This window comes from Motacilla alba, chromosome 1 (genome assembly GCF_015832195.1).
Source record: "Motacilla alba alba isolate MOTALB_02 chromosome 1, Motacilla_alba_V1.0_pri, whole genome shotgun sequence".
NCBI classification, from domain to species: domain Eukaryota; kingdom Metazoa; phylum Chordata; class Aves; order Passeriformes; family Motacillidae; genus Motacilla; species Motacilla alba.
This window is the reverse complement of record NC_052016.1, coordinates 23,549,324-23,562,303: the sequence shown is the minus strand read 5'-3', so window position 1 is coordinate 23,562,303 and position 12,980 is coordinate 23,549,324. Positions and strand designations below refer to the sequence as shown.

The following is a 12,980-nucleotide window of genomic DNA, read 5'->3' as shown; positions in this document are numbered from 1 at the left end:
AAACAGGCTGCAGCAGGAATTACAGGTGTAATACAGGAAATAATCACATAAATATCTTTGTGTAATTCAGTTAAATAGCCAATGGGAAGACCTCATCCAGGCCTAATTAGATCTGCAAATCACAGTGGTAGTTTTAACTGTCATTATTAATGCCAGATGCCCTATGATATTCACAATTACCAGAATATGTATCCTACAACATAAACAAAGAATTGTTGCAACTTTAAAGCTATGGAAACAGGACCTCAGAGGCCAAACAATAACAAAAGCAAGTCCTCCTCTTGCATTTGTCCGCCTTAAAAAAGAAACAGGGAATTGCAACTGTCTTGATGTAACATTTTCAGGCAGGTTTCTTGTCTCCTCTATACAGTAAGGGAAGACAGCCACCCTCATTTACTCTTTTGCACATTGAATAGTAGTCTGTGGGGCCAGCAACCTAGAAGAATGATAGCATGGGGCCAACTAAGGAAGAGCTCTCTCTGCCTCCTCTCTGCTGGAGAGAGACAGGAGTGAGACAGAACAGCAACACTTCTGGCTGAGCCCTCTCTGGAATACAGAGCCCCTTCTAAGCAGCATGCCCAGGTTTAAGGAAAACAGCATGACTTGCTGAAATGCAGCAAAAGCCATGATTTCTGAGAGACATGCCAGTAACTCACAGCCAGTTTCTTCTGAGGCGTGAGGATCTAAGCAAGAGGGGAAAATTGTAAAGGTTATTAAATAAGCTGGAGAGAAGCATGTATCCCATTTAAAGACAGAAATAGTCTTTCCTACCATGTCAATTTGTGTCAGTTTTAGAAGCATATGGGTATCTTGTGCAGTCTCACCACAGTCATAAATGGAAAATGTTAGGCTGAAAGCTAGAAAAAAACATTGCTTTTTTGTACTTAGTTTTCACTTGTTTGTTTATATATTAGCAGCTTATTATCCTGCTACAAGTTATGTTGTAGTGTTTAAGAGTCTGTGCGTGTTTCTAAACCTTGAGCAGCCTTTAGCAAAGAAATACTACTTCTCACCTAAACCAGCAAGAGAATGAACATTCAGTTGATGTCTCTTCCCCCACTCCTCCTCCAAAACCAGGCTGTCTGCTTTATAGCATTATGTTGAACAGGTATTACTAGAGAAGTATGCAGTCTTACAAATTTAAGAAATCCCATCTCACCTGAATATGGCCTAATTTAGAAATCAGTTCCTACCAAGCTCATCCAGCAAACAAAGAGGGTTCCACAAAAGGCTGAGGGTTGACAGTAGTTTCAATTTTGAATACATCAATTGTGTATCACATATAGTCAAGAAAGCATAGTTTAAACACTTCCACTGACAATTCCTACAGCAATGCAGTCATGCTTTATGATTTTTTTTGTCAGGGTTGAGGGGGAAAAGAAACAAAAGGCTTCTTTGGTCTAGAATCTCTGTATCTGAGTGAAAGATTTCTGAGAAATAAGGAGTAGGGTTTTCTTGAGCCAAAACAAATAAACAAAATATCACCTTACTTACTGCTCAAACTACCCCAGTGAGCTCCATCAAATATTTAGGTAAGACTACTATTTATTGCCTCTGCATTGTCCTCACACACACATACTGTACTGCATTTGCTTCCAGCATCACCACCTGAAGTATAATTTCAATGTGCACTAATATTAAGAAAAATCACACCTAGATGCTTCCCAGAAAGACCATTTGGTCAGTACATGCCATCTCCTCCCATGAAGGCATGATGGTTAATAACAATTTCTGTACACATTCTGTCTTGCCAACAGAGCTCATAAGTCTTATGCTGTGGCACCTTTTACAACTTTGAAATGTCAATTCCAGAAGCTTGTGCTGAGAGAGAACATGATTAAAGACTCCCAACTCCCTTACCTTCCCTAAATTAAAGGTGGAAGGGAAGATTAGCTCACAGAAACTGCAATTTCTGCAGGTCATGAATATTTCTTAGCAAGTTCTCAATGTAAAGCAATTCAAACATCATCTGCCTTGGCTATGCTGATGCCCTGTGACCAAGTTACACAGCTTTTGATTTCGGCAGCTCAGCTACCAAGAAAGTTCTCTATACCTGCTCCACAATTTAACCACAGAATTGCAGAACCATTTAGGCTGGAAAAGATCTCTAAGATCATTGAGTCCAACTTTTGACCAATCACCACCTTCACAACTACACCAGGGCACTGAGTGTAATGTCCAGTTGTTTCTTGAACACCTCCAGGGATGGTGACCCTACCACCTCCCTGACAGCCCATTCCAATGCTTAACAACCTTTTCCATGTTCTTCCTGATGTCCTCCCCTGACTCAGCCTGAGGCTGTGTCCTCTTGCCATGTTGCTGGTTGCCTGGAAGAAGAGGCCAACACCTATGCTGCTTGTGAGGTATCAACCACTACTTCCTTTTCCTCATTAGTTTCTGCCCATTCCCTACCATCTCCAGAGCACATGGGTCCCACATAAGAGACTGCTCAGCCCATATGCCTGACCTGGACACCTGAATTACTCAGCCTTACTTTCATGTAAACACACTACAGCCACAGGAGCAGCAGCAGACTTCTGGTTGCCTGGATTTCTTCCTGGGTTTCCTCTGGCTCCCACAAACAGCAGGAATTTGCACACCCATGCACCTACAATCACTTTCTTCACGAAAAGACTTCTCATCAGCACCTTGCTTGTAAACTTGCTTTCCACCGAAGGTTTCTTTGGAATTGGGAGAGGAAGGGAAAAAAAGCCCACCAAGAAGAAACCTCCAAGTCTGGTAACAATGTAGGCACCAGACTCTGATGCACTATCATTTCCTCAGCAGTCAAAGCCAGCACTGCCAACAGATGACTAACCAGAAGGCTGAGCAGCCTGAACACACTGAAACCTGTCACCAAAAAAAAAAAAAAAATCACAGCAGTTTCACCTGCTCAGATATATCATGCAATTAAGAAGAAATGAAGTTAGAAAAAAAAGAAAAGAAAACCATGTCTATTATTATTATTAGTTACTATGTGAACGAGAATTTCTGCTCTAGCTGTTCATTTAACAGCCCAACTTCCGTAAGGTCTTGTAGGAGAAAAAAGAGAGGAAAAAAAATTTTCCTAGCCAAAGACCTATCAGACATGCATAACTTCAAGCATCTCCACTGCAGGACTATGAAAAAAAAAAAAAAAGGGAGCTTACACACACAGAGCTTTCTCTTAGGTAACGTAATGTTAAGAGGAATGAAAGGTAAACCTCAAAATATACTCAGCATCAGTACCATGGATGTTCCGCATCTACAATGGATTGAGAACCCATCCTGGGCTGGTCCTAGGTGGTCATTTTATTGGAAGACAGTGCTACATAAGTATTTTCAAAGCACTATTTTCATGTACAGCTCTTTCCCCAAACATCAGTAAGACACAAAAAGAATAGAACAGAAGCACTGTAAAACATGATCTGAAAGTGACAGCCTTATCACAACTGGCACTACTAACAGTAGTTTTAATTCGGTGTTTCTCTGCAGATATGTGCTGCACATATCTCCTTTTCCCTATTATTTATGCGTGCTTTCCAGCTGAGGAATCTTTGCTCATCTTATTCCAACCTTACCCTTTTGTTTTTAAGGAGTTAGGACCTTAACAATACTGGAAACTCAAGTCTGTTCCGAAGACGTAGCATCCAGTGCTGGCAACAGAAAATGTGCTCCCGTCCCTTGTTCATTCACCTTGCAAAGGCCATCAGAAAAACAAACTAGGCAGCCCGCATCCTAAAGTTTGCACGGCGGCAGACGGCCGCTGACTCGCACTTAACCAGGCCGGCCTTAAACAGGTTACATCTGCGCGAAAACATGGAAAGAATCAGCGTATACCGCCCCGGCTGTGGCGGGGGACGCGCTCGTTTGTGTTTCGTTCTTGGAGACACGACTTGACTCTTCTCGCTCCGGGATGAGGGAGGGGAAGCGGCACCTTTAGGAGCCATCCCCCTCAACATGCACACAGAGATTTCGCGGGGACCGTCCCCCCCCAGCCCCGCGCCGTAGCGGGTCGGGAAGCCCGGGGAGCTCCCGAGGCGGCGGTTCGCGACAGCCCCGCGGGACAGGGACGCGGCCACTTACAGCTCAAGAGCCCCACGCAAACGAGGAGCAGCAGGCGCACACTGCAGCTCGCCATCTTCCCGCGGCGGCGGCGTGGGGCGGTGCCCGGGGCTCAGCGCCCGCGGAGCTCTTTCAGTACCCGGCCGTGCTCTGCCTCCTCCGAAGACGGAGCCGCCCCAAACTTTTAACGTGTCCGAGGAGGCGTCTCCCCGCTCCGAGCGCAGGAGCCGGGGCTTGACGCGGGGATGTGCCCTGGCCGCCAGCCCGCCCGCCCGCCCGCCCTGGAGCGGGGAGCCGTGGCGGGCTGCGGTTCCGAGAGCATCCCTCTCGTCTACCGCCCCCGCAATGCCCCCGCGTATCCCGGGGACTGTGTTGTGTTGAATTCAGAAGTTCTCTCCGTTTTGTTAATTAATTTATTTTTTAAGCGGCGACATGTTCATAAACTCAAGGACATTTGTTGCAACAGAATAAACTTTTCGTTAGAAAAAGATTTGATATCTCAAAGAAGAGCGTTGTCCCTGTCGGTGTGTTTCTCTCAGGCAAATCCCCCCGGGGAGGAAGTAGGGATAACGGGCTGAAATCACGGAACAAACATTTGGATATTCCGGCTAACAAAAAAGCCATGTGAGGGCGAGGCGCTGTTTTAAGGCGAAAGAAGTCACAGTGACTCCTTGTGCCTCTCTGTACAGCTGGATTGGACAGAATCCCACCTACAGCAGGAGATGGGTCACACGGTGACCTTCAAAACATTTTTATAATGTTGTTATTTTATACCAGACCAGGAGTGGTTTTTGTTAAATATACAGGTGGTGTAATGGTTCTTTAAATTTATGAATCAAGGAAAATTACTCATCTTGACAGTTAATTGTGTATCTGAGTAGTTTCCAATGACATCTTAGAAATGCATTACCACTGATGTAAAGCAGCTCTATAACAAGAAAAGTATCACAAGTATTTTTTTGGAAATCAGAACAGCAATGTCGGCTATATTTTGTTAGAGGGCAACAAAATGAAGAAAGATCATTTATAAATAAAATCTCTAACAGCTATTTTAATGGGAGAGCAAGGAAGTAGGATGCCATGATGCTCTTTGTGGCAAAATCTTCTTAGTTTATTTTTCACATGGAAAAAATATGTACAGAATACAAGTAATACTCCTTTAAAAAAAATCTGCATACATATATGTATGTATGTATGTATGCCCAGTATATATTACTGGCATCATGACATGCATTTAATAAAATCAAAACTGTCCCATTAAAAACAGAAAAGTTTTTTTTGTGTGTCCCAGCACATCATAGCTTTAGGCAAGTACAAAGGTTCATTGATTTCAGTAGGACTGTTTTACTATTTAGTCAGACAATGATGGAAATGTTGTCTTGATATAACATTTAAATACAGCAAGAGTCTGGGGGAAAAGTTATAAACATGGGGAATGTTAAGAAATGGCAGTATGGAATTAAATTAAAGGATAGGCAATAGGATGTTATTAATACTGATGGTTCATGAAAAACTGACATGCCCTGGCTGTGTGTGCTGGAAGCCCAAACCCCCCCCTCCCCCCTTGTGCTGCATCCAAAGCCCCATGGGCAGTAGGGAAGGGAGGGGATTCTGCCCTTCCACCCCACTCTGGTGAGACCCCACCCAGAGTGCGGCATCCAGCTCTGAGGTCCCAGCACAGAAAGCACATGGACCTGTTGGAGTGAGTCCAGAGGAGACCACCAAGGTGATGGGGGGGCTGGAGAACCTCCCCAGTGAAGACAGGCTAAGAGATTTGGGGCTGTTCAGCCTGGAAAAGAGAAAGTTGCATGGACAACTCACAGCAGCTTTCTAATATTTGAAGGGAGGCAGGAGAGGGACTCTTCATCAGAAAATGTAGTGACAGGACAAGGAATAATGGGTTCAAAATGAAAGAGGGAAAATTTAGGTTTACACATATGGAAGAGCATGATGGCATGGATTGCCCAGAGCAGCTGTGGCTGCCTCATCCCTGGAAGTGTTCAAGGCCAGGCTGGATGGGGCTCTGAGCAACCTGGTCTAATGAAAGATGTCCCTGCCCATGGCAGGGAGTGGTATGAGATGCACTCTAAGGTCCCTTCCAACCTAAAGCTTTCTGCAATTTCTGTGATTCATTAACACTGCTCTTATACTATAGTAAATCCACTTAAATGAAAAGGTTTTATACAAGCATGAGGACAGACTAAAGTTCCTTTCTTCTGTTCACTGTTTCATTTCTCTTGCAAGTGAAGCAAATTCCTAGTGTTTCCCCCACATTTCTCTGTTTTTTTCTAGTACAGTTCATATTTTCTTTCCATTCCCTTCTTTTATTTCAGCAATTACTAGATCATGGTTTCTCCACTTGCTTTACATAACTACAGGAAACACCAGCAATTAAATGTTAGTATTTTGAAGGCATTTACAGAATTACTGGAAAAGTGGTTGTAATACATATAGTTCATTCAATATATACAGTTTTTCTCTATGTACTTTGCTCAACAACTGTATTCTTAAAAATACTGTTAAGTACTTTGTTAGAAGGACACAAGACTGCTATCCATATTTTTTACCTTTTAAAGTTGAAGTAGAAAAGTTTTCATTAAATAACACATAGAGCCCAAAATGGAAGAATTTGTTTGAGATGCTCAGTTTAACAGTTATTATTGGAGAACTTTCCATAGACATTCCTTTTTAGAATAATAAAAATAGTCTATAATTAACATCTGCACACAAAATGCTAGTTAAGAATAGCTCTCTTATTTTGTGATAGCTGTTCTACTTTCTTTGAATAGAAAAGCCTTGAAAAATTGAGTGTAATTGCAGCATAATTTCAAGATTTGGATGTTTTGTAACAATCCCAGGAATTAATAAAATGAAAGAGTGCCCTCCTCATTTTATTAGGCAATGTTTCAGATAAATCTACATTCTTACATTGCAATGGAATTCTTCCTCTTTTTAATGAAACTTTCTATTGGAAACGTGAAGTGCTGATGATAATCTGTTCTAATAATGAGTTTGCCTCTTTTATTATTGCACCATCACTGTGTTATGGTCCAATTTTTAGAGTTATTAGAAATGCCTCTGCTTGAAATGAGGTGCAAACAAGACCATATGCCAAAGTCAATAATATGGGTTTTATTTAATTATAAATATGAGAGAGACAGAGATAGAATGAGATACAGAAGGAGAAAAAACGACATAGAAAGGAGGCAGGGGGACAGAAAGAGTGACAGAGACAGATGAAAAAAAAATCACAACTGTGTGAATCCCGATGATGTTCTGTTGATCCTCTCCAGCTGTTCTTCTTGGTGGTGAAGGTTCCCCCCGGAAAAGCATAGGATGGATTAATATACACTCAGGCCAGGCCAGCTGAGAATGCCCAGGTACCTCCCCAGGAAGGAGGCAGTCTCTTGGAGCAGACTCTGGATCTGTTGCATCATTTTGAATCCATGCAGTCCTGTGGTGCAAGGCCTCTGGGGAGCGCTTTCAGGATCTTTGATCAGTTATGACACCCACTCAGCTGCCTCCCATGTGAATGTCCTGTGGATGTGGCCTGTGGGGTTAAGGGTTTCACAGCTGGGCCAGTTTGTGTAAGGGAGTGTGGGTGTTCACTGCCTCTGACCAGAAGTTACACCACACTTCCGAAATTTCCTCCTCACCCCTCAGCTGGAGGGAGTCTGTGCTAACCTGGCCTCTGTGGTATCCCCCACCCCAAAACCAGCCAGGGATGTTTCTCTGCTGGGTTTGGCTTTCTTGTGGATGCATTCATTTCCCTCAGCCTTGTTTGTTTCTCCCCAGACTTGAGATGATTGAAAATAACGTTGCATTCATCTTATCTAGGCTGCTTAACTCACAGTGCAAAGTTCCAGTCAGGCATCTTCAAGGAGGGATGGGCTTCTGAGGTTGTAGCATCTTTATATAGTTTTTGCTATAACGGGCAAAACTGCTTCATAACAATGTTTCAGGCATGAACCACTTCAGTCTGTGACACATTGTCGAAGAGTTCTGTTCTCCTCACCTAACAGAAAAACTTTTTGAAAAATAATTTGTAAAAATTCTGTGAAAGACCATAAGCCTCTGGCTCTTCACTTGGGAAACATTTCATCTTTCCTAGCTAAAACTGAATAAAGAGAAATTAAGTTATATTAAGAGAATCCTCCTTTTGGTGATTTGTCCACTCCAAATATATTTTATTTTGCAGAGGGAACAAAATCTCTCTAGATTTATTCTTCTACAATTTGCACGCTGATTTCTAGAATAGCCTTAATGTAAAACAACAACAACAAAAAATCAGTATAATAAATTAGCACTGCTATATTTGGTTGCAATGTAGATATTCAAACACCTATCACAGATAGATTACCAAGGAAGATGACTTATTCTTCTTCTCAAAAACCTGCATACAAGAGGAGCAAAAGCAATGCAGTACATGAAGAGAACTGGCTGTTTAATTACCACCTTGAAGGGTAAGATGCTAATTTCTATGTAATCTCTTCTCTGTTATGACTCACATATGCCAGACTAGAAGATAGCTGCAGGAGAGATAATGAATGTTCATCCCTGCATTGCCATTAAAAATAACTTCAGAAAAAAGTTTAATGAAAGACAATGTTTCCCTAGTCAGTCAGGCATATCTCAAGTTTACTCATTGAATTTAAATAGATTAAATAATGCAACCCTCATACCATGTAGGAAAGCACATATTTTTATCCTGTTGATAAGAAGGTATTATAGATGTCTGATGAACTGGGAGTAGCTGTTCTCTTGTTTGCAGACTGAAATGCCAGTCAAAGCATAAAGGATTACAGTTCTGTGCCGCTTTTCCTTTTTCTTCCTGTGCTTTCCTACCATGATTGCTCTTTAAATGTTTTAGTGTCTCTTGGTTCATCTGTAATAGAAGACAACCCAGCAAGTTTGCTGATAACAGTGCCTGACAATGATAAGTGTAGCAGTGGGGAAGACGTAGAATATGGAGCCACAAGGGGAGAAAATGAAAGACACAGAAAAAAAAGTGTTCCTGTGCATAAGCATGCCTGTCATTCTTTGTATGGACAGTCGAGAGCTTACTGTTGTTGGAACTCACGTGGTTCAGGTTTTGATCAAGAAGACACCTTTGAATATTTTTCCATATTTAATGAAGAAGAAACAGATTTTTTCATATTTCTAAAAAGAGAAATGTTATGTTTGAGATGGTCAGATATGCCATTTGAGATTTGGTGCATAGCCTGTGCGTAAGATCTCTGTGCACATCTTTTTTTCTAAGCACACCAAATTGTTGTCACATATATTTGCTCTAATAAATGCTAAATACAGTAGCACACAGCTGTGAAGTGACCATTCTGATGTGATCCTAGGCATAGCTATGGGACAAGCTAATGGAAAACTATTTTGTAAAACTGCTAAAACAGACTCCATTTAAATTAGCTCAACTGCCAATGTGCATATTTTACAATCCGTATCACAATTTTTTTTTCTAAAATCCATTGATTGATATGCTATGCATTTTTTTGCGCAGCTTTGACTGCCAGCCTGTAGTACATTGAATTTATCACCTTGAAAGCCTTGCCCTTTAGTGTAAAGAATAATCAGCAGCCATATGTAAGTGTGTAGACTGGCTGATATTTCCAATTTAAGGGACACTTTTTTCTTTTGCAATTTTAGTTATCACCACACTAGGTTTCTTACAATGTCCTGGGGTATTGCTTTAATGTCTGTCCACTCCCCTGGTTACAGAAGACCTTGTCTCCTTTTGAGTTCTGTGGCTTTTTATTATTTTTTATAGCTGATTCATGTGAATTGTTTTAACTCATATCTGGGGAAAAAAACCTGATTTTTCTGACAGATTATCTGCTTGTTTTATAATTTGAAATGAAAAAGTTTCAAAGCTTTTGAGCAAGTATATTTTTGAGAAAAGAAGCAAAAAAGTATTTTCAGATACTTTATTTTTTCCTCCAAGCTGTCATTGATGGCTGTTTAAAGACAGAGCATGCCATGGATTAGTTGCCTGGCTATAATGCAATGGACTAGGGTAGTGATAGAACCCTGTAATGCTATTAGACTGTTAAAATATTTCATGCCTAATGGGACTGCCAAACTTGAACCAAGAAGGGTAGAACAAGTAAAGAGCAATACAAATTACTTGTTCTCAGTAGTGTTTTTCAGTGAAACCCCCTATAGCCCACCTTCATTTTCTGGAATGTCTTGTACGATTTTATATTTTACTTGCAAAGTACAGAATCAATGCCTTTTTATTTTTTTTGAACTGAATTTGCAAGATTACTGCCACTGAGTAGGCAGCTCAGTAGCAATTAAAGGTCCATTTCCAAAAAAGATCCATCACATAGGATGGCATTGCTGGACACAATTCAGCCTAAGCAACAGTGGACAATGCATTGGCCACAATGCTGCTGGTGGAGAATTCAGAATTATTATCACAATGTTAATAATGCTTTACTGGTCACTGGGTAAAAGAATGCTCTGCCAGGATAGCAGAGCCCAGAATTCTGGTGAGTGGTGTTAAATCCAGTTGGCAACTGCTCACCAGTGGTGTCCCCAGTGCTCACTATTGGGGATAACCCTGTTTCATATCTTTGTATTGATCTGGATGAGGGGAGCAAGTGCATCCCCAGTCAGTTGCAGAAAACACCAAGCTGGGTGGGAATGTCGATCTGCTAGAGAGCAGGAAGGGTCTGCAAGAGGAAACACGACAGGCTAGATCAATGAGCTGAGGCCAGTGGTCTGAAGTTCAACCAAGCCAATTACCACGTCCTGCCCTTAGGTCACAACAACCCCCTGCAGGACAGGCTAGGGCAGAGTGGCTGGAAAGCAGGAAAAGGACATGGGAGCGCTGGTTACAGCAGCTGAACATGAGGCAGCACCTGGTGGCCAAGAAAGCCAATGGCACCTGGCTTGTGTCAGAAAAAGTATGGCCAGCAGGACCAGGGCAGCGACCACTCCCTGCACTCACGACTGGTGAGCCCCATCTCAAAACCTGTGTCCAGTTCTGGGCCCTTTAATTCAGGAAGGACATTGATGTGCTGGACCATGTCCAGAAGGGCAATGAAGCTGGGGAAGGATCTGGAGCTCAAGTCTGATGAGGGACGGCTGAGGAACCTGGAGTTGTTTGGCCTGGAGAAAAGAAGTCTGGGAGATCTTATCATTCTCTACAACTACCTCCCAGAACGGTGTAGCCAGGCTGGTCTTTACTCCCAAGTAACAAGTGATAGGACAGGAGAAAATGGTCTTAAGTCATGCCAGGGGAGGTTCAAGTTGGATATTAGGAAAAATTTTGTCACAGAAGGGGTTGTAAAGCATTGAAACAGGCTGCACAGGGAAGTGGTAGAAGTGATCAGAAGAGAAGTAGATGTGGTACTTTGTCATACGGTTTAGTAGATGTAGTAGAATTCAGTTAAAGATTGGACTTGATGGTCTTGGAGGTATTTTCCAACTTCAGTGATTCCATGATTCTGTAATTCTATGGTGTTATGAAGAACACACCTCTTAAGATGTAGTTACACTGCATGTTGTCTTACAAGGCTGTTGCTGCTTGTGGCCATGGATTACTGCTCTCACTTTGCTTGTGCAGGAAAATTACTATAAGAAATAATGTTAATCATATGAATAAAACATTATCTTTCAGCAGTATTCATCCTGCAAATTGTATCACTTCAGCGACCTTGCATTCAGTGCCTTGTACAGTGCTGCTACAGTTGTTTACCTAGAGGATGAGCAGTGAGAAACAGGCAAGAATGGCAGTGGGAGGCACAGGAATTTTTAAGCCAATTTTACTTTTGAAGCAATCTTTAAGTGAGCTCAGAGCTGGCTTTGGGACTATGAGGGTGATAAACAATCATGGTTTGTTGCTTACACACTTCTGTTGGGTCACATACCATGGCATAAGAGCAATTACAGGGTTCCTGCTGCTTCAGAGGGAAACCCCATATTTTCTGACCATTATAAAATAACAGACATGGTTTTCCTGGAAGTTAAAGGGCTTTATGAAGACTGGTAGGTTGTAATTGTTCTTGGACAGTTCTGTTAAATGATCTCTTTTTTGTTTTTCTTTAGTCATTGAGAGTGGGCTGCCCAAGCTCCTTTGGATGCAGCCCAGGACAGAATTTGCTTTCTGGGCTATGAGCACTCACTGCTGGCTTGTCTTCAGTTTGTCATCAACCATCAACCCTAAGTCCTTCTACACAAAGCTGCTCTCAATGAACCCTGGGTGAAATTTCCAGCAATTTTGCATGCATTTTGATTTTCTCTGGGTGGTACAGCTTTGCACTGTCATTCTGTTGGCTGAGGGTTACCAAAAGGCAGATAACCTTGTTCCTCTTTATAGTCTTGAGTGTGTTACCAATCCCACATTTTTTAAAATCTACATTGTGCTTCCAGAGCTACACCAAACAAGTAAAAGGACAGAGCAGATATCCTACCATCATTTTTTCTGAAGATTCAGCTGAAAAAAAAGTTGCAAATACTTGTAGAGATTAGAAAGTGCCAGTTTAATATAGATATGTAAAATAAAGTGTGCAGTATTAAGCAGGACTTTACTCCTGTCATTCAATACTCCCTCAGAGTGACAAAACAGGGTTGTTTCTGTCTCTGATTCTCTGAACATTCTGAATTATCTCCTTATAGGATAAAAGTGTTCTTTTTATACCCTACTCTAGTAACCTTTTATGTTATGTTTTATGTTTTTTTAACCATTCAAACCAAAATTATTAAACCACATGATTATGTCATGTGACCATTGACTGCATGTGATTCCTTGAGTTGATAGGAGAAATGGTATAGTTAAGGTGTAATTACACAAATATTGGCATCATTCTATGTAACTTGTATTGAACTCATTTTAAAAATGAGGAACCAGGATGATTGAGTTGCTGAAATTCTTAACCTATCAAATAATGTAACCAAGGGCACAAATAGCTACCTTACTC

At 41.6% G+C, this 12,980-nt stretch overlaps 1 protein-coding gene across 2 annotated transcripts in view; it reads right to left on the bottom strand.

Annotated features, from left to right (window-relative positions):
* JAM2 (junctional adhesion molecule 2) overlaps window positions 1-4,269 on the bottom strand; it is a 45,848-nt gene extending 41,579 nt beyond the window's left edge. Inside the window, exon 1 of one of the 2 annotated variants that reach the window (XM_038128874.1) lies at window positions 4,066-4,269. In XM_038128874.1, coding sequence (XP_037984802.1) covers window positions 4,066-4,120 — 55 coding nt within the window. In that variant the 5' untranslated portion in view covers window positions 4,121-4,269. The remainder of the gene's footprint in view (window positions 1-4,065) is intronic. The other variant, XM_038128884.1, reaches the window with a different exon arrangement.
* Between the last annotated feature and the right edge of the window lie 8,711 nt (window positions 4,270-12,980).